At 39.3% G+C, this 22,881-nt stretch overlaps 1 protein-coding gene across 1 annotated transcript in view; it reads left to right on the top strand.

Annotated features, from left to right (window-relative positions):
- Positions 1–22,881, top strand: part of MYO16 (myosin XVI) — a gene marked incomplete at both ends in the record, with an annotated part of 485,888 nt that overhangs the window by 82,518 nt on the left and 380,489 nt on the right. The window contains one exon of the mRNA XM_079722050.1: positions 277–540. Coding sequence (XP_079578176.1) covers positions 277–540 — 264 coding nt within the window. The remainder of the gene's footprint in view (positions 1–276; positions 541–22,881) is intronic.

Raw genomic sequence — 22,881 nt, 5'->3', positions numbered from 1 at the left:
GAGATTTAAAGAAACAGAAAGGATGGATTGTTAGTAATTATGTTGAGCAAAATTACCCATCTATATCTGATTGTCATCTGTTTTACTACTATGCAGTCTTGAGTAAGACATCAACTCTCTTTGCTTTTCCTGCAATCCCTAAAAAGTGTTTGTATTAGTTGTCTAGCACAAAGAGGACTGAATGGGTTTCCAGCTTGAGTGATGGGTGATGCTTGCAGTGTGGCTGTCTTGGCTGTAGCAATAGGTCTAGTGACTTTTCCATTGTGTTTCTTTCAGGTTGCTTTCAGCTATGTAACATTTTTCGATCCCATGAAATGGAAATTGACCAGTGCTTGCTGGAGTCCCTCCCCCTGGGCCAAAGGCAGCGGCTGGTAAAACGCATGCGCTGTGAACAAGTCAAAGCCTACTATGAAAGAGAGAAGGCTTTTCAGAAGCAGGAGGGGCTCCTGAAAAAGCTGAAGCGTGGGAAGAATCAAAAAGTTCATTTTAACCTTGCTGACATGATACAGGATGCAATTATCCACCATGATGACAAAGAAGGTAACGACAAGAAAATCGTTTTCTGATGTAGTGCTTCATATTTTTGGTTTGTTGTTTTTTGGTGGGGAAGTGGGAGATAGAATTTCTTTTAAATATTAGAGGTTTTCTTTTAACTGTCTGAAATATTCAAGAAAAAATGACTCGTTTCAGTGAACATAGTTAAAAGTCCCAAGTCTCCTCATAAAAGTGAAAAAAAGGCAAATTTTTCGTAAAATAGTTGTATATGTTTTTTAAAGAATTACCTGCCTGAAAAGCAAGTTGTTGATTCAAATCGATAATGAAACTTTTTCCCAATGAAATTGTTTCCTTGATGATGAGATCATGTTGTGAAATTTATTATTTCATACTTGGATTTATATGTAGTAGTGAAGTCACATCCCCCTAAAACTCTTAAGAGAGAAGAATCAATCAGCTTATCCCTTAAAGTTGGCTGGCTTGTTGTATCAAATTTTATTAAGAATACTCAATCCAAATTTCAGTTGCCTTTACAAGTTATGAAGTTTCTTGATTTTTGTGTATTCTTTTGTATGAATTTTTTTGTTTGTTTTTAGAATCTACTTTCCAAAGTTCTAATGTGAGAGAGACTTTCCAGCTGTAGGTATAAATGTAGAAAGCTTCAAAGAAACAAATATAAGTTAATTTATCTTGATTGGCTCTAAAATTACTGGTTGAGTTAATCTAAAGCAGGTATGCAAAGAGTACAGACCCATGACCCATTAACTACATTTGAAAATCAAAATCTCTGAAAAACAAGGGATTTTTTTGTAACTCACTCAGTGGCAAAGTCATCCCAGAGCTATTTATATTTTTAACCTGTCCAGTCTGGAAAAATAATAAATTTAGTAACATTGGTCTCAAAGCTTTCAACAGGAATTGTGGATCTAAGAAAACTGACAGCCCATCCTATACAATAATAGCAATAATAAGAAGATGAAAGTAGTTATTTTTATGGTTTTGTGTGGGCATGCTAGTCAAACTAGAAGACTCTGAGGAGCTCTGAGATTTTTTTTTCTTAAAATGGACTGAGTGGCAGAGAATCTCCTGGCTGGGAAGGACCTAAGAGATCATGTCGTACAACCTCTCCTTTTACACGTGAAGGAACTGAGATGCAGCCAAGGCACCACATCCTCTAGAAAGCTGTCCCAGAGCATTTTTACCTCCTATTTTATTATTCTCTTCTCACTTATAGCTCTTCGTTGAATGACCATCTGCTCTGTGAAGCTATAAGCCCTCGAGGGGCAAGGGACTGTCTTTCAGGTTCACCACACCCTTTGACCCTTCCAGGACCTTCCAGTAGTGTGGAGGGAAAGAGTGAGCAAGTTTACCCAGAGGTAAACTAATTGTTGTCTCTAATTGTTGGAGAAATCCTAAATTAGGACCCAGGTGGATTTAAGCCCTGTATTGATTTAACAGTAAAGAAACAACAAGAAAATATTTACAAAGTTATAAAAACTTCTGTGTAAAATAACTACAGGAAAAGAATAACACCTAAGATAGTGTTAAAAAGAAATTAAGCATAGTAAAATAGTAAGCCCAGAGAACAAGAGGAATCTATTATATATTATATTGTGTTATGTATTATAATATTTTGCAAAGACACTGAAGTCATAAAATCTGAGTTGATACTTTTTAAGGAGTGGCTATAGGCTTGGAACTGTGCTGTCACTTGGGTGACCAAAGAGCAGGAAGAGAGATGAATCCTATCTTCAGAAAGACTCCAATCCAAGTACAAAGAGAGAAAAAAACCTCAATAAAATAGAAAACAATAAATGAGTAAAAATGAAGTCTGGTGGAAGTGGAGTAGTTAGGCAAAGTTTTTTGGTGACTGTGATTTTTGAGAAACTCTGATCTTGATAGTTGCTTAAAGCTTAGATCTTTGAAGGAAGGAAAGAAGAAAACCATTGGGCAGCAGTGCAGGTGAACACCTGCAAAGAAGTGAGAGTCCCACACAAGGCGGTCTGTCTGAAAGTAGTGGAAAGTGAAGATATTAGCTGCAAAGATGGTTTTAAGTAGGTAACTTTAGTGGGGATGCTTCAAGGTCTGGTCTTAAAGCAGAATGCAATGGGAATGATCGTATAGACCTAAGAAGAAAATTCATATGCTACAAATGGTTTTTAGCAAAGGTTAATCAGGGATAAATATCCTTAGGGATGCACTGAAGGGTGAGAATAAGAACTGGAAGCAAAGACACCAACTAAGAATCCATTGATGAAATGTTAATGGAGTGAGCTTGGTTGGGGTAGTAGCAGAGGGAATTGGGGCAAAAGAACAGACCCAACAGTCATATTCCATGGGAAAAGTATACTCATTCATCAGATAGCTACTGAGTCTTTATTATGGTCCAGACAGCTATGAATGGAATAGACAAAATCACTACCTATTCGATGCTCAACTGTCTTGTGTGGGTGACCACAAATAAAAAGATAAACATGTAGTTTGGTAGATAATGATAAATGCTGAGGAGTCCACAGTTACCTCCTGAAGGTATATCAGGGAAGAAGCTTTTCAGGTGAGGTCAAAGCCCCTGATGGAGAAACCAGTGTGGTAGGAGCAGATGAAAAAATGAGGAAGGCAGAAGGAGAAGAGCCAGACCATATGGAGGCTGGGAGGGTCATCAAAAGGACTCTGGCTGTTGTGCCCAGTGCCTGCTGAAGCCATTGGGAGATTTGAGCAGAAGAGAGACCTGGTGCCACTTATGAGTTAACAGAAGCAACCTGGCTGCCACATTCTGAACTGATTGAAGCATTTTGAGGGCAAAAGCAGGGAAACCGTTCTGGAGGCCTGTTGATAAATTCAGCAAGAGATGATGGTGGCTTGGACCAAAATGGAACAAGGATGTGGTGAGAAATAGTCAATTTGGGGGTATATTTTTAGAATAGAGCTGACAGGAAATGCTAATGAACTGGTGATTGGGAGTATAATAATTTTCTATTGCTGCCATAACAAATTTAGTAGCTGAAAATAACATAAATGTATTATCATATAGTTCTGTAGGGCAGAAGCCTGGTGTGGGTCCCACTGAGCTGAAATCAAGGTACCATCAGGGCTGCTCCCTGTTTGGAGTTTCTAGGGGATACTCTGTTTCCTTGACTTTTCCAGTTTCTGGAGGCCATCTGCATCCCTTAAATCTTTGCCTCCTCCTCCATCTTCAAAGTCAGCAATGGTAGATTGAGTCTGCTGCTCATGGTTTGAACTGTTGTTTCTTTTCTGTCCTTGCTTGCATCTCCCTGACCAAATCTTTTGCCTTCCTCTTCCACTTCTAGGGACTCCTGTGATTGCATTGGGCTCACCTGGATAATCCAGGGTGATATCCCTATTTTAAGGTCATCTCATTAGCACTCTTAATTTCCTCTCTCCAGATAATGTAACATACTCACATGTATAACATCAGAGGGCAAAATTATGGAATCAAAATCCTACCTGCCTTTTTAAAGAACCTCCATCCTGTTCTCCATAGTGGCCCAGCAATCCCACTACTGGGCATATACCCTGAGAAAACTGTAATTCAAAAAGAGACATGCACCACAATGTTTATTGCAGCACTATTTACAATAGCCAGGAAATGGAAGCAACCTAAATGTCCATCAACAGATGAATGGATAAAGAAGATGTGGCACATATATACAATGGAATATTACTCAGCCATAAAAAGAAATGAAATTGAGTTATTTGTAGTGAGGTGGATGGACCTAGAGTCTGTCATACAGAGTGAAGTAAGTCAGAAGGGGAAAAACGAATACTGTATGCTAACACATATATATGGAATCTAAAAAAAAAATGGTACTGATGAACCTAGTGTCAGGGCAGGGATAAAGACATAGACATAGAGAATGGACTTGAGGACACGGTGGGGGAAGGGTAAGCTGGGACGAAGTGAGAGAGTGGCATGGACATATATACACTACCAAATGTAAAATGGATAGCTAGTGGGAAGCAGCCACATAGCACAGGGAGATCAGCTCGGTGCTTTGTGACCACCTAGAGGGGTGAGATAGGGAGGGTGGGAGGGAGGCTCAAGAGGGAGGGGATATGGGGATATATGTATACATATAGCTGATTCACTTTGTTGTACAACAGAAACTAACACAGGATTGTGAAGCAATTATACTCCAATAAAGATGTATTAAAAAATAAAATCCTACCTGCCACGGGGAGTGAGAGGTTCATGGGTAATATCAAGTTTATTATGCCCTGAACAATCAGAAAAGCTAAATGCTCTTAACTGTGTTAGGGGTGGCTCTAGGAAGTGAGAATAAGAAAGGGGGTGTCGTGTTGGCTGGAGATACAAACTTGAGACACATGTACATATAGCCCAACAATTCTATAATATCACTTAGGGAATGAGTTTAGATAACATTAGAGGAAGAACAAGGACTGAGTCCCAAAGAATTCCAATATTAAGAATTGAGTGAAATGAGGTAGAACCACCAGAAGAGGAAAGGAGAAAAATGAGGTGAGGGTGCTTTTCTTGGAGCTAAATGATAAGAAATTTTCAAGGAGAAAAGAGTGATCAACTATTTCCGGTGCTCCTGCTCAGTCCCACGGGAGGAAGACTAAGACTTGACCATTATGGTTAGAAATATGGAGATGATTAGTTTTGGTGAATTGTAAAAAGCAGAAATCTTAAAGGACTGAGTTCTAACAGAGGGGAAAACAGAAATGGACACGGAGAATATACAGAGCTCTTTAAAGGAGTTTTTTTTTTTCAGTTGAAGTATAGTTGATTTATAATGTTGTTAATTTCAGGTGTACAGCAAAGTGATTCAGTTATACATATATATATATTTCGAATTATGTTCCCTGATAGATTATTACAAAATATTGAGCTCCCTGTGCTATGCAGTAGGTCCTTGTTGGTTATCTCTTTTTTATCTAGTAGTGTGTATATATTCGTCCTAAACTAATATATCCCCGAGGAGAGAAATGATAAGAGACCCCTACGGAGGGAAGAGAAATCAGGGGTCTTTTTAATGATGGGAGAAATAACAACTTGTGTGTATGCTGAAAAAAATAATTCATCTGAGAGGGGAGAACCGATAGCATCGGCATAGGGAAGAAAATTGCTGGAGTGAGGTCTTTGAGTTCGCAGATGCTGATGAGATCTGAGACCTAGGTGGAGGGTTTGCTTTAGCTAAGACCAACGATAGCAGTAGTTCTCAGCCTTGGCTGCATGCTAGGGTCATCTGGGGAGATTATATTTTTAATTTCAACATCTAGGCCCTACCCGTAAAGATTCGGATTCAGTGTGTCTGGAGTGGGGCGAAGGCAGTTTTCAAAAACGTCTCAGGTGTCATGGTGCCCAGAGAGGGCTGAGAAGCTCCAGTCTAGGGTCATGGGTGGGAGGATGTGGTGACGGGTGCTTATGGAGGCTCTTCCTGCATCATACATTTGCTGATGGAAGAGCTGTGGCTGTCAGCTAAGAGTGGGGCTGGGGAGGGGGAATTGCAGCTTAAGGAAAGAGGGGAACATGGAAGAGTGAGGGGAATGAATGGACCAGAGAGAGACAGTATGAAAAAAAGGACTTATAGGTAAAATTAGATCTGAACAATAAAAAAGAAAGATCATGGGTTGTCACGGCCTCTCCATTTCTTTGTTTTTATTCTTAACTCTCTGATTTACTACCCGAAAATTTTCCTGTAGCTCCACATTTTGCTTGGCCTAGTGACCCATGTAAGGTATTCAGAGTGATGGGTACAACAGGAAACAGAAAAAAAAAAAAATCACACACACACCACAATATTCTTTGCACTCCTGCTATGCATGACGAACTGTAATAAACACTTCTTATACACTACCCTGTTTATTCTTTAGGGCAGAAAAACACAAGCATTTTCTGAAGATTCTTAGAGAAGAATGTCCTCCAATACAACTTACATAAATTTATTTCTCTCAGGAAAGACTTTCTGTTACTGATGGAAGCAAAGATGATGTTCAGTAACTGAGGTCAGCATTAACATCAAATGATGAAGAAATAGTTGAATGACTTAGAATTCTGCAATAGTTTTAATTTGTAATAAATGATTAACATTTTAAGTATATACATTATTGCAATATAAAATAAAAATTTCTGTCCACAGAGGATGTCTTAGCTCAGGGTGCCATAACAAGATACTCTAAACCTGGTGGCTTCAACAATGGACATTTCTTTCTCACAGTTCTGGAGGCTGGAAAGTCTAAGAGTAGGATGCTGGCCAGTTCAGTTCCTGGTGAGGGCTCTCTTCCTGGCTTGTAGGTGGCTACCTTCTTCTGTCCTCACATGGTAGAGAGAGAGAGTGCTCCTGTCTCTTTTCTTTTCTTATAAGGGTACTAATCCCATCATGGCAACCCTATCCTCATGGCCTTACCCAAACCTCCCAAAGGCCCCCCCAATCCTAATGTCACATTGAAGGTCTTCAATATATGAATTTGGGGGGGGACACAAAAATTTAGTCCATAACAGGTGGTATATTCATTTTATACTTGGAGCTGACCCAAGAATGAAATATCTATCTATATCTATCACTTCTTTTGAGTCTCTTGTCTACCTTGGAAAATTCCACCTGAGTACCAATATACCTCACTTTAACAGAGGAAAAATATTAATTCCTTGCAAATGGAAGATATTAAATTGCATTGAAGGGGTGAGTAATCTCTTCAGGGGGATTAAAGCCTCTCTAGCACGTGTTTTACTTCTTCTGGAAATGTATCCAGGACAAAGTTTTCATTTAGTCATGGTAGTCATATTTTCATTTATTCTTAAGCTACCCACATAGTCCAATGTACACATTTATACAACTGAGAAAGTTAAAAATATTGCCATAAGAAAAACTCTTTCCATTTAAATTATTGTTAAAAACTTTGCAGAGTGTGTATTTGTGTAAATTATTTTATCTCTTATTTTCAAGTTCTTTCACTGGCTTGCTGAGTGTAAAGGATCAAATATACTTTTTCAAAGGACGACATGCTATTTGTGCTAAGGTTTATAGTATCTCATTAACAAGCAATTCACAGATTTTTGTTTAACTTTCTAAATGTTGCATTTTTGTAAGTGTAAATTTAGTATCTTCGACACTTTATTGTTCTCTTCTGAGAGCTGGTGATTTTTTAGTGTGTAATCTGTCATTTTAATGTACTCCATCAATCTAAAATGGAGTACATTTTAGATTTAATAATTCTTTTCCATCTAGAAAGGAAATTTTGTTCTAAATTGTTTTAGGGGTTTCAATTTAACTGTCTTTGAGTTATACCACATTAGAGAGAGAGAGAGAGAAATTTGCAGAGAATATTTAAATGAGAATGCAATTCCTCTGTTAGAATTGCTACTCCCAAATATCAGGTTTTACTAATTAGTCCACAATATGTTTTTACTAAAAGTAATATAAATGGCAATGGAGTGACTTCATTATGCTTTTACTATTTAGCATTCTACAGATGTTTTCAACACTGTCTGTGCTTTATATGATTTTAGTCACTTAATTCTTCCAGCAGCCATATTCAGTAAGTAGGATATTCTCCCCGCTATATGGGTGAGGATAATTAGCCTTAGAAGAACTAATTACCATCTCAGGTCTACATGAGTTGAGAAGCCATGTTTTTGTTCATAACACTACACTGTCGCTCACGTTGATTTCTTTTTTTAAAAATTACTTTATTGAGGTATGCTTGACAGACAAAAATTTGTACACATTTAATATATACAACTTGATGAGTCTAGAGATAAGTCTACCTCTGAGAAACCATCACCAGAATCAAGGCCATAAACATCTACCACCTCCAAAAGTTTCCTCCCACCCCCTTCATTTTTTTAATTAGATTTTTTTTCTTTTGTGATAAGAGCACTTAATATATCACCCCTCAAACTTATTTCTGATGCTAAAATGAGCTAAATCATCCACTTCACAAGTTGATTTCCTTCCGTTTGCCATTTGGAATTCTTGCTTTCTCTTGTCTAGTGGAGATTTCCTTCCACTGTTAAGGGAACGGCCAAAGGCATGGACAGATATTCTTTATGCTCTGGCGTTTTCCTTCCTCTTTCCCTGATCAGCTCCCCTCTCTTTTTTTCTTTTTACAATTTAAGATAATTTATTAACGTAGATACCAAATATTTACTGAGGTCCTGTTTTATTCCAGATACACAAAGCACTTTCAAGCACAGTTATAGACCTGTAATGTCAAACTGCATTTGTATCTCCATTTTCCTTAAAATTCTGAGTCCTCACTTAGGAAAAGAGGAAACTATCAAATTAAAGCAATGTGAGACTCTGATTCCTTCTCCTGTCTCTCCAACACCTGGTCCTCAGTTCCTTGGAAGGCTATGGTCTAAGGTCCATGGTCAAAGCTCCGACCTTAACTCTTCTCTTCCTACCCATCCTCCTTGGAAGATCTCACATTTCACCTACTCTAATGATTCCCAAATAATATCTAGACTTTTCTCCTCAGCTCCAGATGCCACCGTTCTGATGCCCTTACATTTCTAACTTATGATGTTCAAAATTGAGTATTTATCTCCATGTATTTCCCAAATCAAAACTTCCTCCTCTGTTTTCTATTTCAGTTAATGTCACCACATTTCCCTTGGTCTTATGGCCCAGAAATCTGAAGGTCACATTGATTTAGGTGCAAATTTGTAAAGTGCTGAAGGTTGTACCTCCCCTGAATAATTTATGAGAAGTATCAGATATCTGTATATTATCCAGAGCCTTCTAAGAATATGCTTAGACTGCAATGAATTCTTACCATATGTTGGATGATCTCCTGAGAGGCTCCACTTAGAATTTTGTAAGTAAATCATTAAGACCAAGTGTGAAGCCTTGGGTCAAAGAATAAATTTTGTATATTCCTTAAGTGTTTTATATATGAAAAATTAAATGAGACTGTGGTTAACTTAAAGCTTATGAATACTTAGCCCAGCCATTTCCCTGCATTTACTAGATTGGCACAGAAGTTAAAATTATGAAGTAGTTGGCTACCACATGAAGTTATTTAACTTTTAAATTTTTGAAATTTATATAGCATTTATATTTATTAGTATCTAGAGTATAAATGAAGAAGGAACTAATTATAATTTTTCACCACTACCATCTAATGATGCTGGCTTTATGAAGATGACCCATGAGCTCTGGCACTCTTTCCCCAGTGGAGGCTGTGGGTTTCTACCAAAAGCAGCCCCACTCTCTTTCCTAACCTCTCCATCACCAGCTGCACAAACAGGCAGGTAGAAAATGAGACAGTCCCTGAGTAAACTTAAGCTGATACCTACAGAAATTGATACTGAGACTCTGCCACCTTGAGAATAGTGATCAAATCCAGTAAGTAGGTACCCAACCCTTGTTCCCTACTTGCATTCATTCTGAACATAATCGGGTGTGATGTGGTTGAGTACTCTACAAGGATAAATATGTCTAGAACTCAAAGGAGTATATACTTGACATGGAATATAGGTAGATGTTCCCCAAAAGAGTTGGATTCAACCAATAGGAATGACTTGTGTATTAGGCATTTGGGGTTGTAAAGAAAGTGTAAAGCACCCTCTTGTCTTTAAGGAAGAAATAGGGAGAAAGAATATTCCCAGTGAAAAGACATAACAATGTATTGTTGTCTGCATCTTCTGTGTTCTAAAGCAGTACCAAGCTTGGGCAGAGTGAAGGAAATGTCAACTTTATCAGAACCATCCCTATCTTGTTAATTTCTCAGTGATATGGGAACAGACACCCTCTAAGCTAAGCTGAGAATGAACCTGTTCCTCTCACTTGAAGGGGAGGGGAGGTATGTGGGAAGATGTAACTCAGATAAGATATTTTCTGGGGCAGACACAGGAACAAAAAGACCACGTCTAGATTTTACAGAAAAGGGTGAGCTTTTAAGGTCCAGGTGTATGTCTGCATCAGAGATCTGGAAGGCTAAGTGTGTATAGCTTATGTACATGCTGAATCCAGCAACCCCAGGCAGTTTTGAATTTCACAGAACTATGTTCACTGGAGTGTGATTATATCCATGAAGGTAACAGCTGCTGGGTAATTAAAGGTGCCCATTTCAAAATTGTTATAAAGTCATAAATAGCTGGAAATTAAGTGCCTTTAAATTCTGTGGGATTCTGTATGAATTTAATGAGTGGCTTAATATTTTACCAATACTGAATTCATACTCCTGAGAATTATTAATTATTTTAACTGCCTGCCATGAAGTCACAACTTTACTGGGTACTGAGAGTGATTGAAAAAATGTAGAGAAAAAATGTGCTTTGTAATCACTTATAATCTAGGTGGAGAGATACACTGTTCTTTAAAAACCAAACCAGAAGTCTATCCATTTAAAAGGAATTGCAGTGGACATTTGTTGGGGTGAGGTGAGGAATAGGTGAATCTGAAACTCTGCTCTTTGGTAAATTTTTAGAGTCTGGTAAGAGGAGAGAAAAGGACTTTTTGGCTGTGAAAAACAGCTTGAGTGCAGGAACAGAGGCAGAGAAAAGCAGGTTTCTTACAGGAGAGCATCATGGTAGAAGCATTGCTGGAAGCTAGCACCAAGGGTTTTTTTAACTCTGCATTTGGAGGATGGGTTGGATCCCAACCTAAAACTTAGGAGCTGTGTGTCCCAGATCAGAGACAGGCCACTTTCCTATTCTTACCTTCCTCTTCTGCACATAAGGTTAAGAGGCAGAGGGGAACATCTCTCATAAGTGGTTGTGAGGATTAGTTAAATATTACATGCAAAGAATTTATATCTGTCATGTACTATTACATACATAATAAATATTAGCTGCTATTATGATTGGAAAGGGGATTAATAGATGCTATTAAAATAGGTGGAACACTCTGACCTCAGGACCTTTGACATCTCAAAATCAAATAGAAAAAGGCATTTCTTTTATAGGGAGGGGTCATCAGGGCTAGCAGGGACTTTTGTCGGGGGGAGGGCTCAGAGGGGCGTGAGCAGACAACATGATGGGTGGGTTAACAGGACATCTTTCTCTCTGGGGGCCAGACTGTTTCTGGAATGAGCTATTAGCAGAAGATGTCCATAAGCTTAGTGTTGCTTAAATAGAATCAGCCAGAGTCCAGGGATCTGGGGAGAGGAGAGAAGGCTGAGCAGAGCTCCTAGATCTAGACTGCCCTGGAGGTCTGCACAAGTGTTTGGAATTAATAATTAGCTGAAGAGCAAGTTGTTTTTCCTGATGATATTGTGTGATATTATACATGAAAAATCAGGACCTTTTTCTTACTGTTGAAACCAGCCTCCTCATCTTCAGCAGATGTCACTCTACTTCTCTTAGTTTTTACAAAGAGATTTTAATATCAGTTAGTGAGTGGTAACCTGAGTATATCAGTGTGCAACGTATTTAATTAATTAATTAACTCATTCATTCAAAATTAAGGGCCTGTTCTTTCAAGTGTGTCCAACAGTGGCCTAAGTATTGGGGATACCAAGAGAAATAGAGCCTGGTCTCTGCAGCCTGGCGGAAGGAGAGACGCTGCAGCAGACAGAGGCCATCGGTGCTTAAGGTCTGTAGGGGAGGGTCATTGGGCAGTGGGACAGTGGGGTCAGGGTGGAGTAGGAGGTGCAGGGGACAAAGGGAATGGAATCTCTTGGTTCTTCTGAGGCAGAAAAATAAGCTAAAAATAAATTTGGTCCAAGACCTGAAGTCCTGGAGGAGTGTAAAATTTCAGAACTGCAGGCACTTGAGTACGATTGGGTTTGGGGAGCTTAGCATTGGTCTTCAGAGACCATGAGCACTATGCAGAGAGCTTGGGAGGTGGAAGAGAAGAGAGAGGGGATATTGGTCTGACCCAAATGTGTTTAATGGCAGATGAGTGCTTTAGACATTTATGAATCTTCACATTCCCAGTGTGCACAATGCCACCACTTTCTTCCCCCTGGACAGTGACTTAAGGCTTTTGCTGGTTATCCGAAGGAATGGCAGCCTGGTGGCAAGAGCATCAACATGGCAGCATGAGCTCTTTTAGGTGTCATTCCTTTTTTTTTTTTTAAATCATTTTCTTACATGAATATAAGAAAAAGTGTAGAAGGGAAATACTGGATTTAAAAGCACATTAAAAACTTAACCCAGTAGTTTTCACATTTTAGCGAAGAAGAAGGCAGTAGTGAATTCTGGTATGTGCAGTAAAATAGTGTCTTATAGTTTTACAGTCTCACTAGTCTATGTCAGTGTCTTGTTCCATATGAGGTTACTTCCTAGACCTGCTCTCTTCTGACTAAGGTGAATGTCTAATGAGAATTAATGGCAGAACCTGAAATCTGTAATTTCTCTTTCTGCATACTCTCAAGTTTTAATTAAATTGAAACTGAAAAAAAAACCCAATTTTAGTTCACTGAATTAACGCTGTGGCTGTGGTCTTCAATCCATCACATTTTAGATAGTATTGCTGCCGCTGGTATAAGCCAAGAGTTCTCTGAGTCATTGTGCTCAGAAAAGTCTATGAAAAAAGAAAAAAAAATGACTGGTAATTTTCATAGGAAAAGAGCACAATCTGTCAGAGTCCCAGTCTGCTGCTGAGGGCACCAGAGCAGCAGCAAGACAATCTGTAGATCATATTTGCCTTTGACAGTATGCCTGTTGTACGCTCCAAAGTAAAATGTTTTACAGGGAAAATGTAGATTTGCCGTCTATAAGATCAGGAAAGTCATTTAGTGCATGCAGGAACGGACAGAACAGAATATATTATCAGTTTTTCTTGAGGATTTTCAATATGCAGACAATTTCTAGGAAATCAAAACTTATAAATACTGTTTTGTAAAGCAGCTCTTTGGCAACAAAGTCCAAACTCGCCCACGAGACCCACTCCCTCTGGCCTTCTCAAGGTCATCATTCTCCCAGGTCCCCCTTCATTATCCACAGCACAGGATCATTTGCATAGAAAAAAATATGTTGTAATATTTTCCAAAGTGATAAGAAAAGAAAATTGAACTAAGCCACGTCCCCTTCATTTCACTGGTCACTTTCTGACCCAAACTCCCAGCAATCCCACCAAGCCTTCTACCTGCTCTTATCAACGGCCTCCTTGTTGCCAAGTGCACGGGATGTTCTAAGTCCCCACCAACGTCATCTAGAAACAGCAGATGCCATCCTCCATCATCCCTCCCTTCACTGGGCCTCTAGACCTCTTCTTTCTCCTCAGCTCTCTCTCTACCTCACTGGTCCCATCTTCTCAGGCTTCTTTGCAGATGACTCTTCAGCTTTCCAAACTTTGAACTCCGTAATACCCCAAGACTTTAGAGCTTTTCTCTTTCTACCCCCCATCTCTAGGAAATCACATTCCATGCCACGTGTATTCTGTGGACTTTAATTTTTATCCCCAGCCAAGATCTCTTCCATGGTTGTCAGACTTCCTACAGCATATCCTGTGGCTTCTGGTACAACCTGTCCATCCCACACTCTTGGTTTTCCCTGACAAGACAGCTTCCTCCCTGTCTTTCCAACTCAGTGAATTACTCCATTTTACCAGGTGTTCATGGCCAACTTCTTGGCATCTTTCTTGATGCCTCTCTTTCTCTCCTCCTCTACCTCTGAATGGCTTTCATAATTGGACCACCTCTCAGCACTTCTGCGGCCACTCTCCTCTAAGCCATCATCATCTCTTGCCTGGATCATTGCAGTAGCCTCCTACAGTATCACCTTGTTTCAATCTATTTTCCAGCAGCCAGAATAATCCTTCTAACACTTAAACCATTTTAGTGCCCTTCTCTGCCTACACATTTTCAGTGGCTTCTAGGCTCACTATTGTTAAGTTGCCTAAAAGGATTTTTACAGTTTTTACATCACTTCCCCTTTCTCTGTTGCCTGCTCTTCACTTCTGATATTGTATTAGCTCTCATTCATTCTTTCATTTATTAACATTTTTCATTGCATATAGATGCCCAGGAGAGTGTTAGATGCTAGGCAGGTAAGAGTGAGCAAAAGTAGGCAGGGTCCTTGATTGATGGAGCTTACAGTCCAGAAGGAGAATTCATCCCCTTAGTCTTGTTTTGCTAATAGTCCTCAGCTTTCTGCTTTCCTCTCATGGAGAATGTGAATGTGAGTTCCCTGTTATTACTCAGCCAGTAAATGTAATACTGTCCCATGGTGATAGGATTTTATATAAGAGATTTCTAAAGCCATCCAGGTGCTGTATGTTTCCCTTCTTTTAAGTTTTGAGTGGAGTAGCAGGAGTGCAGTTAGGCATTTCAGAGACTCTCTCTCCCTATAACCTTGTTACTGTTCACGGCCCTCCATGATTTCGTCATTCCGATATTATTCTCTGTTTCTCTATTTTTTGCGCCATCGACACACTACCCCAAGAGTGGTCCCAGGAGAACAGCATCGCCCAGACCTGGGAGCTTGTTAGACACGTAGGCTGGCAGGCCCCGTCCCAGACCTGCTGAATCAGAAACTCTGGGCTGGGGCTGGAAGCTGTGTATTAAGAGGCCCTCCAGGGGATTCTGATGCCTGCTGGAGTTTTCGTTTGATTCTGGAGGTTCTCAACTGGGCATGTTTGTCACACTTAGTCTGGGGATTTACTGAATTTCTCTGTCCAGGGAACAGAGATGCTAAACATTGCACAGTCTTTGGGGCAATGACAAATGGATAATTGTCCTGTTTCAAATGCCCCCATCATCTATATGGGGAGCATGATGAACCTGGTCTAACAAAGATGTTGCCAGGCCTTGAGTATAGTGGCTGGCTCCCTGCTTCTCTTAATTTCCTCACTCTGTTTCTTATTTTTAACTCCATCTCAAAATGTCTATATTCTATTCATCTTTCAAGGCTTGAATTCAGTAATCTTCCCAGATTTCCTAAGCTGAAATAGTAATATTTCTCCTTGGCAATCCCAAAATGCAATCTCCTTTGCATTTTATTCATGGATCTAGATTCGCTTACTTATATCGGACTTCTAATATCATTCTTGATATAAATGCCATATCTTCCCTATTCTGTGCGACTCAAGACAAGGTTATGTCCTCAGTGACTTTCTGTTCCAAGCAGTGTCTGGCATTATGGCTTAGAGTAGAAACCTTCTCCCTTCCTTCCTCCTTGTAGTAGCCCCTGAGTGAAAGAATAGAGTGCTACTGACTTATCTAGCAATGTCTGGAAATACGAAAAAAAAAAAAAGGAAAAACCCACACATCATAATCCATGACCAAACTCTCATGGGAAGCAGCTACAGCAAGAAATCTGTGTCTGATAAACGAACCGCTTCATGCAGAATTGGTGCATGATATAAGAAGCTATAATTCCACCTACCTCCAGCTGTGTAATTCTAGAAGCCACTTGTGAATACCCTGGGGCAACATAGATTTCTCAATTGCCTCTATTTCCTTCTCAATTGAAACTGATTCTGTAAGAAAACAAGATTACTTTCTGGATCTAATAAATTGAAGATCACAAACACAATGCTATGTCCAAGTTGAATTTTAGAAAGATAAAGCTTGATGTTAAACCTGAGAATTCAGGCCCTCGATGTTCATCCTCTGAATTTCCTTTCCAAGTGGGACAAATTGTGGGGAGCAGCATGCTCTCTGCCTTCGGAAACTCTGCAGGAGTTAAGATGAGTTGCCTTCTTCAAAACCACAGAAAGGGTACATGAACTGGATGACAACGAGGTGCAACTTGCAGAGGACTTTTTTCCTTTTTTTCACCTTGTGGGATTGTCTTAAGGAGGAAAGGTTTTGTATAAGTCTGCTGGGGCTGCCATAACAAAATGCTGCAGAATGGGTGCTTTAAACACTAGAAATTAATTTTCTTGCAGTTCAGATCAAGACAGGGGTAAATTTGGTTTCTGGTGAGAGCTCGCTTCCTGGATTGTAGGTCTCTGACCTCTCCTGTGTCCTCACATGGCCTTCCCTCAATGCCTGCAGAGAAAGTGAGCTCTGTGGTATCTCTTTTTATAAGGACACCAATCCTATCAGATCAGGGCCCCACCCTTATGGCCTCATTTAACTTTAATCACCTCCTTAAAAACCCCACCTCCAAATACAGACACATTGAGTATTAGGGCTTCAACATATGGATTTTGGGAGGACACAGTTCTGTTCACAAATGTGTATTTTGGTTGAATTATTATTTCAAGGAGGCTGTGTTTGTTCTTGGCCCACTGGAAAGTGGACACCACGATGAAATTAGATGTGCAAGAGGTTTTGGGGAAAACACCATCAAGAAGAAAAGGAGAAGGACCCAGAGGAAGCTGGACGAGCTTTCAGAACACAATGCTGGTGTGACCCAGTTGTGTTAGTGTGCTCATGCTGCCATAGCAAAAGACCACAGGCTGGGTGGCTGAATAACAGAAATGTATTTTCTCATAGTTCTGAAGACTAGAAGTCCAAGATCAACAGGTCAGCAGGTTTAGTTTCTTCTGACACTCTCCCTGGCTTGCAGTTGGCCACCTCACTGTATCCTCACATGGTCATCCCTCCATCCCTGTGTGTCTGTATTCTAATTGCCTCTTCTTATAAGGACACCAATTGTATTGGATTAGGGTCCACCCTCATGACTTTGTTTAACCTTACCTGTCAACAAATCCAGTCACATTCTGGGGTACTGGGGGGTTAAAACTTCAACATATGAATTTTGAGAGATGCAATAACATCAGTGAAGAAGAGAAGGAAGCAGAGGAATTGGTGGGAGATTTTGCCTCATGGTTCTAAGAAAGTTCTCTAAGAGGCTGACGGCTAGTTCTCCAGTCAGATCTGTCTTTGTGTGAGAGGTGCATCTTGCAGGACCAGACCTGCATCAGTACCCCTGCTGCACATGGTCACTTTGCTAGGAGCAGATCATGAGTACAGTGGTCTTGGTGTGATGTGGGCACAGCAGGTGGGACCATCTGTCTGTCATGCTTCCTTCTCCAGGAGTTCTGAGTAGACATTTTCTTGGACACAGTAAAGCCTTCTGTCACATGTTAAAAAGAACTACAAGAGATTTTTAAGATAAAAGCCAGAAAGACTCCCATCAAGATTAGTGATTCAGATAAGAATGTAAAGGTAGGAACTGCAATCATCATGTAAGGTGAAACAAAGTGAGATAGCACATACTGTCCCCATAATGGGCAGGGTCTAAACCAGGAGACATGAGTAAAATCAGACCTCAGATTCTGAATATTATAAATCAGAATCAGAAAGAAGGGATGACAGTTATTACTAAAAACTGATTACAGCCTAAACCAAACAGAGAATGAAGTTAAAGAGACAATGAAATGTTTGCATCAAAATCATTCCCTAAATTTTAATGTTCATTTATGGTAAAGTCCTAACTTCCTGAAATTTTACAATATCAATGTTAGAAATTATCAAGAAGAGAACGGACAACAGTTTGTCTTGGATGATTTGGATATTCAAGTGCCTGATGGCAGTGGTAGTGGGGGAAGGCATGGTATATAACTGTGGGCTGGAATTGCTTCCTGGAATAGAATTAACTTTCTGTGAAGGAAATGGAGGTCGTATGTAGTGGGTGGTGCAATGAGATAGGAGGAACATCCAAGGTCAGGTAGCATCTTAGAAAGATACTATTTATCCCATCTGCCCACACTGGTCCTGTTACTTACTTGTGGATCTCACGGACGGCCAATTCTATTGGTGATCTTATGAAATTCCAATAGTCAACTGTCCTTCACCAAGAACAGTTGCCAAGTTGATATGATCCAACCTTGGTTTAGTTGCTTATTCTCAAATTTTAAAGTGAGTTATGTGACTTCAGGCTGTGGCCGGTAACACAAGTTCGTTTATAATGACTGATTCTACGCTCTGGAAGAATACCATGCAGTTAACTAAGGAGTTGCCTTAAGCATAAATATATACACAGCAAAATAAAATTAGAATATAAATCCAGCTCCTCTGAGAATTTAGTAGACTAATGACAGTGTCCTACTTTGATAAACAGCTATGGCAGAAGTGAGTTAAGTCCTTGGCCTGCTCTGGCCTCAGGTGTTGGGTGTCCTAGATAATTGCAATAATCACACAGACTCTTCTGTGTGTTCCGTGCTGATGTTTCCTTCACATGGAACCATGCCAAGCTGGTCACTTCTTCCTAGAATCACAGTCTCTGTGCTGTTACACAGTCTCCAAGGTTCAGAATTCCTGCAGCTTCCTAGGAGCTTTTGTCCATTTAAACCAATTATTTTCAAGCTGCACTTTTCCTAAATTCATAGCTGGCATGAGTGGCAAAGACCTTGAATGTAGAAAGAGAATCTAAAAGCAATCTGATGGATTTGAACGATGTAGTTAATCCACCAATAGGAAAATTAATAAGGGCAAATGTAAATTCCAAAATATCAGTTCGTTAATTTGGGAGCTGTGGTTTGTTGTAACAATGTGATACGAGTCCATTAATAAAATGGAAGACTGCATTAATAGAAGCAGGGTTTCTAAAACAAGGGAAGCAGAAGGCCTGAGTGATATAATTTAATTTGAGGGCCTCAGTGCATTTACATGTAGAGAAGCCCTTCAGGACCATGAGAACAGAGAGAGACCTAAAAGCATTTCACATGAGGAAGAGGCAGTGGGACTCAGGGTGTTTGGCTTAGAGAAGCTCAGATAGGACAGAATAGCTCCGTTTGAAGTATTGCCACACAGAACTTACTCTTTTTTTCTTTTTATTGGAGTAGTGTGGCTTTACAATGTTGTGTTAGTTTCTACTGTACAGCAAAGTGAACCAGTTATACATATACATATCCCCTCTTTTTTGGATTTCCTTCCCATTTAGGTCACCACAGAGCACTGAGTAGAGTTCCCTGTGCTGTACAGTAGGTTCTCATTAGTTATCTATCTTACACATATTAGTGTTTATATGTCAACCCCAATCTCCCAGTTCATCCCACCCCCCCTTCCCCCTTGGTATCCACATATTTGTTCTCTATGTCTGTGTCTCTATTTCCGCTTTGTAAATAAGATGGTCTATACCAGTTTTTCCAGATTCCACATATATGCGTTAATCATGATATTTGTTTCTCTCTTTCTGACTTACTTCACTCTGTATGACAGTCTCTAGGTCCATCCACGTCTCTACAAATGACCTAATTTCATTTCTTTTTATGGCTGAGTAATATTCCCTTTTATACATGTACCACATCTTCTTTATCCATTCCTCTCTTGACGGACATTTAGGTTGCTTCCATGTCCTGGCTATTGTAAATAGTGCTGCATTGAACCTTGGGGTGCATGACTCTTTTTAAATTATGGTTTTCTCTGGGTCTATGCTCAGTGGTGGGATTTCTGGGTCATGTGGTAGTTCTATTTTTAGTTTTTTGAGGACCCTCCATACTGTTCTCCATAGTGGCTGCAGCAATTTGCATTCCCACCAATGGTGTAGGAGGGTTCCCTTTTCTTCACACCCTCTCCAGCATTTATTGTTTGTGGATTTTTTGATGATGGCCATTCTGACTGGTGCGAGGTGGTACCTCACTGTGGTTTTAATTTGCATCATAGAACTTACTCTTATAGCTTCTGTTTCTTCTGGTGACTTAGACTTGTTCACTATGGGATCTGATGGGTAGAGAAGGCCAGGGCTTCGAAACAGAATTCAGCTCCATGTAAGGAAGTGATTTCAAGTCTTTGGAAGAAACTGCCTTGGTAGGTGGCAAGCAAGTTGGCAATTAACTAAAAGCTTTCAGTGCCAAGGTTTACTCATCTGTGATGTACATTGTAGACAGTGTGAATGTCAATCTGTAGTCTTGTTAGTATAGGCTACACTGCTCATCAGTAGCCTTTTGTTATTATTTTGTGCATACTTGGACTGCTTGTTCTTTAAAATTTTGATATTATAGTGTGATTCTATAAGTTTTTCATACGAAAATAATTGTGTTCTTGAATCAGAACTGTAGGCTGCCGTCAAATTGCTCTAGGATCCTTGAAAATCTCAGGATCAAACTTCTCGTGAGTTTAACTTCAAATATAAGTGATTTTCAGTGCAAAAGTAGAAATGGATTTAGGCAGAGAACAGTCTCCTGTCTCTTCCTTTCTTTTTCCCAAACTTTCCTTGCAGGTTGGTACTTGAAGGGCCATAGGAAGAGGGTATAAAATTGTATAACTTCATTAAGGTGTTTTATGAAAGTATATCTTAGCAAAGATGATAAGTTTTGGAATTAGCAGAGTGTGAGTTACAAATCTTTCTTGTGCTGCATGTTTATCTAACTTGATGGCATCATGCAAATCAACTTAACATCTTTGAGTTTCAAGTTTCTTATCAGTTAAATGGAGGTAATACTGGTTTACAAGCTTGTGAGGACTGGACATTAGGTAGATACTGGTCAGATGGTAGCTTTCTTATTTGGCTATCGAGGGATCACTATAAATGTATACTGTCATATTTATTACAACTCATAATTATTACAAGGAAAATGTGATTAAACTAACACCATAAAATATTTTTTTGTTAACATCTTTATTGGAATATAATTGTTTTACAATGGTGTGTTAGTTTCTGCTGTATAACAAAGTGAATCAGCTATACATAAACATATATCCCCATATCTCCTCCCTCTTATGTCTCCCTCCCACCCTCCTTATCCCACCCCTCTAGGTGGACACAAAGCACCGAGCTGATCTCCCTGTGCTATGCGGCTGCTTCCCACTAGCTATCTATTTTACATTTGGGAGTGTATATATGTCCATGCCACTTTCTCACTTCATCCCAGCTTACCCTGCCTCCTCCCCGTGTCCTCAAGTCCATTCTCTACATCTGCGTCTTTATTCCTGTCCTGCCCTTAGGTTCTTCAGAACCATTTTATTTTCTTAGATTGCCATAAAATATTGTGGCGAATTTAAAACTTTAGGTTATAAGTTTTAAGAACATAGATTGTTGATTTGCCATTTGAAGAACTGAATTTTATTTTCACAGTTCAAATGGGTTTCAAAACTGCTAACCATGTCACAGTTGGTGATTTAATTTTTAAAATTTTATGTTATATTACAATTTTTATCACAAATAACCTACAAAACTACATCAAAGATAACTGTAAATTTAGTTATTGCAATGTGTATGTATTTGCCTTTAAATATCACAATCAGACATTTTGTATCATACTTGCTAATTAAGTTAACAATTTTAATAGACCCCCAAGTTTTATCATGAGACTATTATACAGTAGTAAAAATGATTTATTTCACTCAAATACCCATAAAGACTTCTTAGTGAGTAATAGCCATTTTTGAGTATCTTTGCCATGATTCTATTTGGTAAGAATTCAATAAACTTTCGTTGTCAAAACGTATCTTTGTTAAACCCAGACAAATAACCTATATCCTTGACTATTCTCTTTTTATTAACAGTCATTTCTTCTAAAGTGGATGAACGCACAAGTACAAAGAATTTCTGAAATATGAAAGATAAAAAGAACAATAGCAGTGAAGAAGTTAAAGTAGAAAAGTCCCCACAGTGCCAACCTGGACTTGGAAAAACCACCATAGCTAACATAGGTCTAGGTGCCTCATTTCTAGGAGAAAAGAACCAATTAATTGAGGAATGGTGAGACTAGATTGATGTAGAAACAATCTTCAAAATGAAAATCAATAGTGAACAACTTGCAATGGGGACTGAGAATGTCACTATATTTTCACAGAGTATAATGAATTATGGATGTGCCTGAGTGATTTTACCAAGTCTGTCCATCAGCCAGCTCTCGGCTCATTTTCTGCTGTTTTCTCCAAATACTGTTTAAAACCTACATTTTTTAGCTTAGCAAGTCCAGGGCCTTCCACAAGATACAGTCCAATTCTGTTCATATAAAAGTCAAGCTTAGTGCCTTAGAACATGGATACAATGCAAAACAGAACAAAAATGCACTTTTCTAGGAGCTTTTGTGAATGCCCAGTCTCTGGGGTAGCTTTGGGAGATGGAGTGTTTCAACAATTACTTAGGTATCTCTTTTTCTCGGCTTTTCCTTCTTCCTGCTCTTTTGCACAACAGTAATTAAAATAAATCCTTGCTATTTCATTTGACAAGTTATTTACATCTTTTTTTCCCCCTACTTCCAAACTCACTTCCTACCCAAGAACTGGAAGGAGGGCTGCATGTAGATGTAGGACTCATTTTTTAGCCAAAGTCCGTTCTTTTTCATCTACCTCTATTTGGTGGCGACTCACTCTTGCAGAATATCTGACAATCCCATTGATTCTTTTTATTAATTTCTTTGTTTTCAGTCATAACTTAATGAATATCAATGACAAGTTGAAATAACCTAGGAACCACCACCTTATTGTCATCATTTTTATGTTTGGGCCATACTTATTCTGGAATGAGTTGTCCAGGCTGTAGTTATTACTGACCTGGACTATTCTTGAATGAGTGTAATGATCTTCTACGTGGCGTTTCTACCTTCAGTGTTTCTTCCGAACCCTCACACACACCAATATATTAGTGTTGTTCCTAGAAGATCCTAGTGA

The sequence above is a fragment of the Hyperoodon ampullatus genome, assembly GCF_949752795.1.
Source record: "Hyperoodon ampullatus genome assembly, chromosome: 16".
NCBI classification, from domain to species: Eukaryota; Metazoa; Chordata; class Mammalia; order Artiodactyla; family Ziphiidae; genus Hyperoodon; species Hyperoodon ampullatus.
The sequence above is the reverse complement of the archived record's forward strand: the minus strand, read 5'-3'. Positions and strand labels throughout refer to the sequence as shown.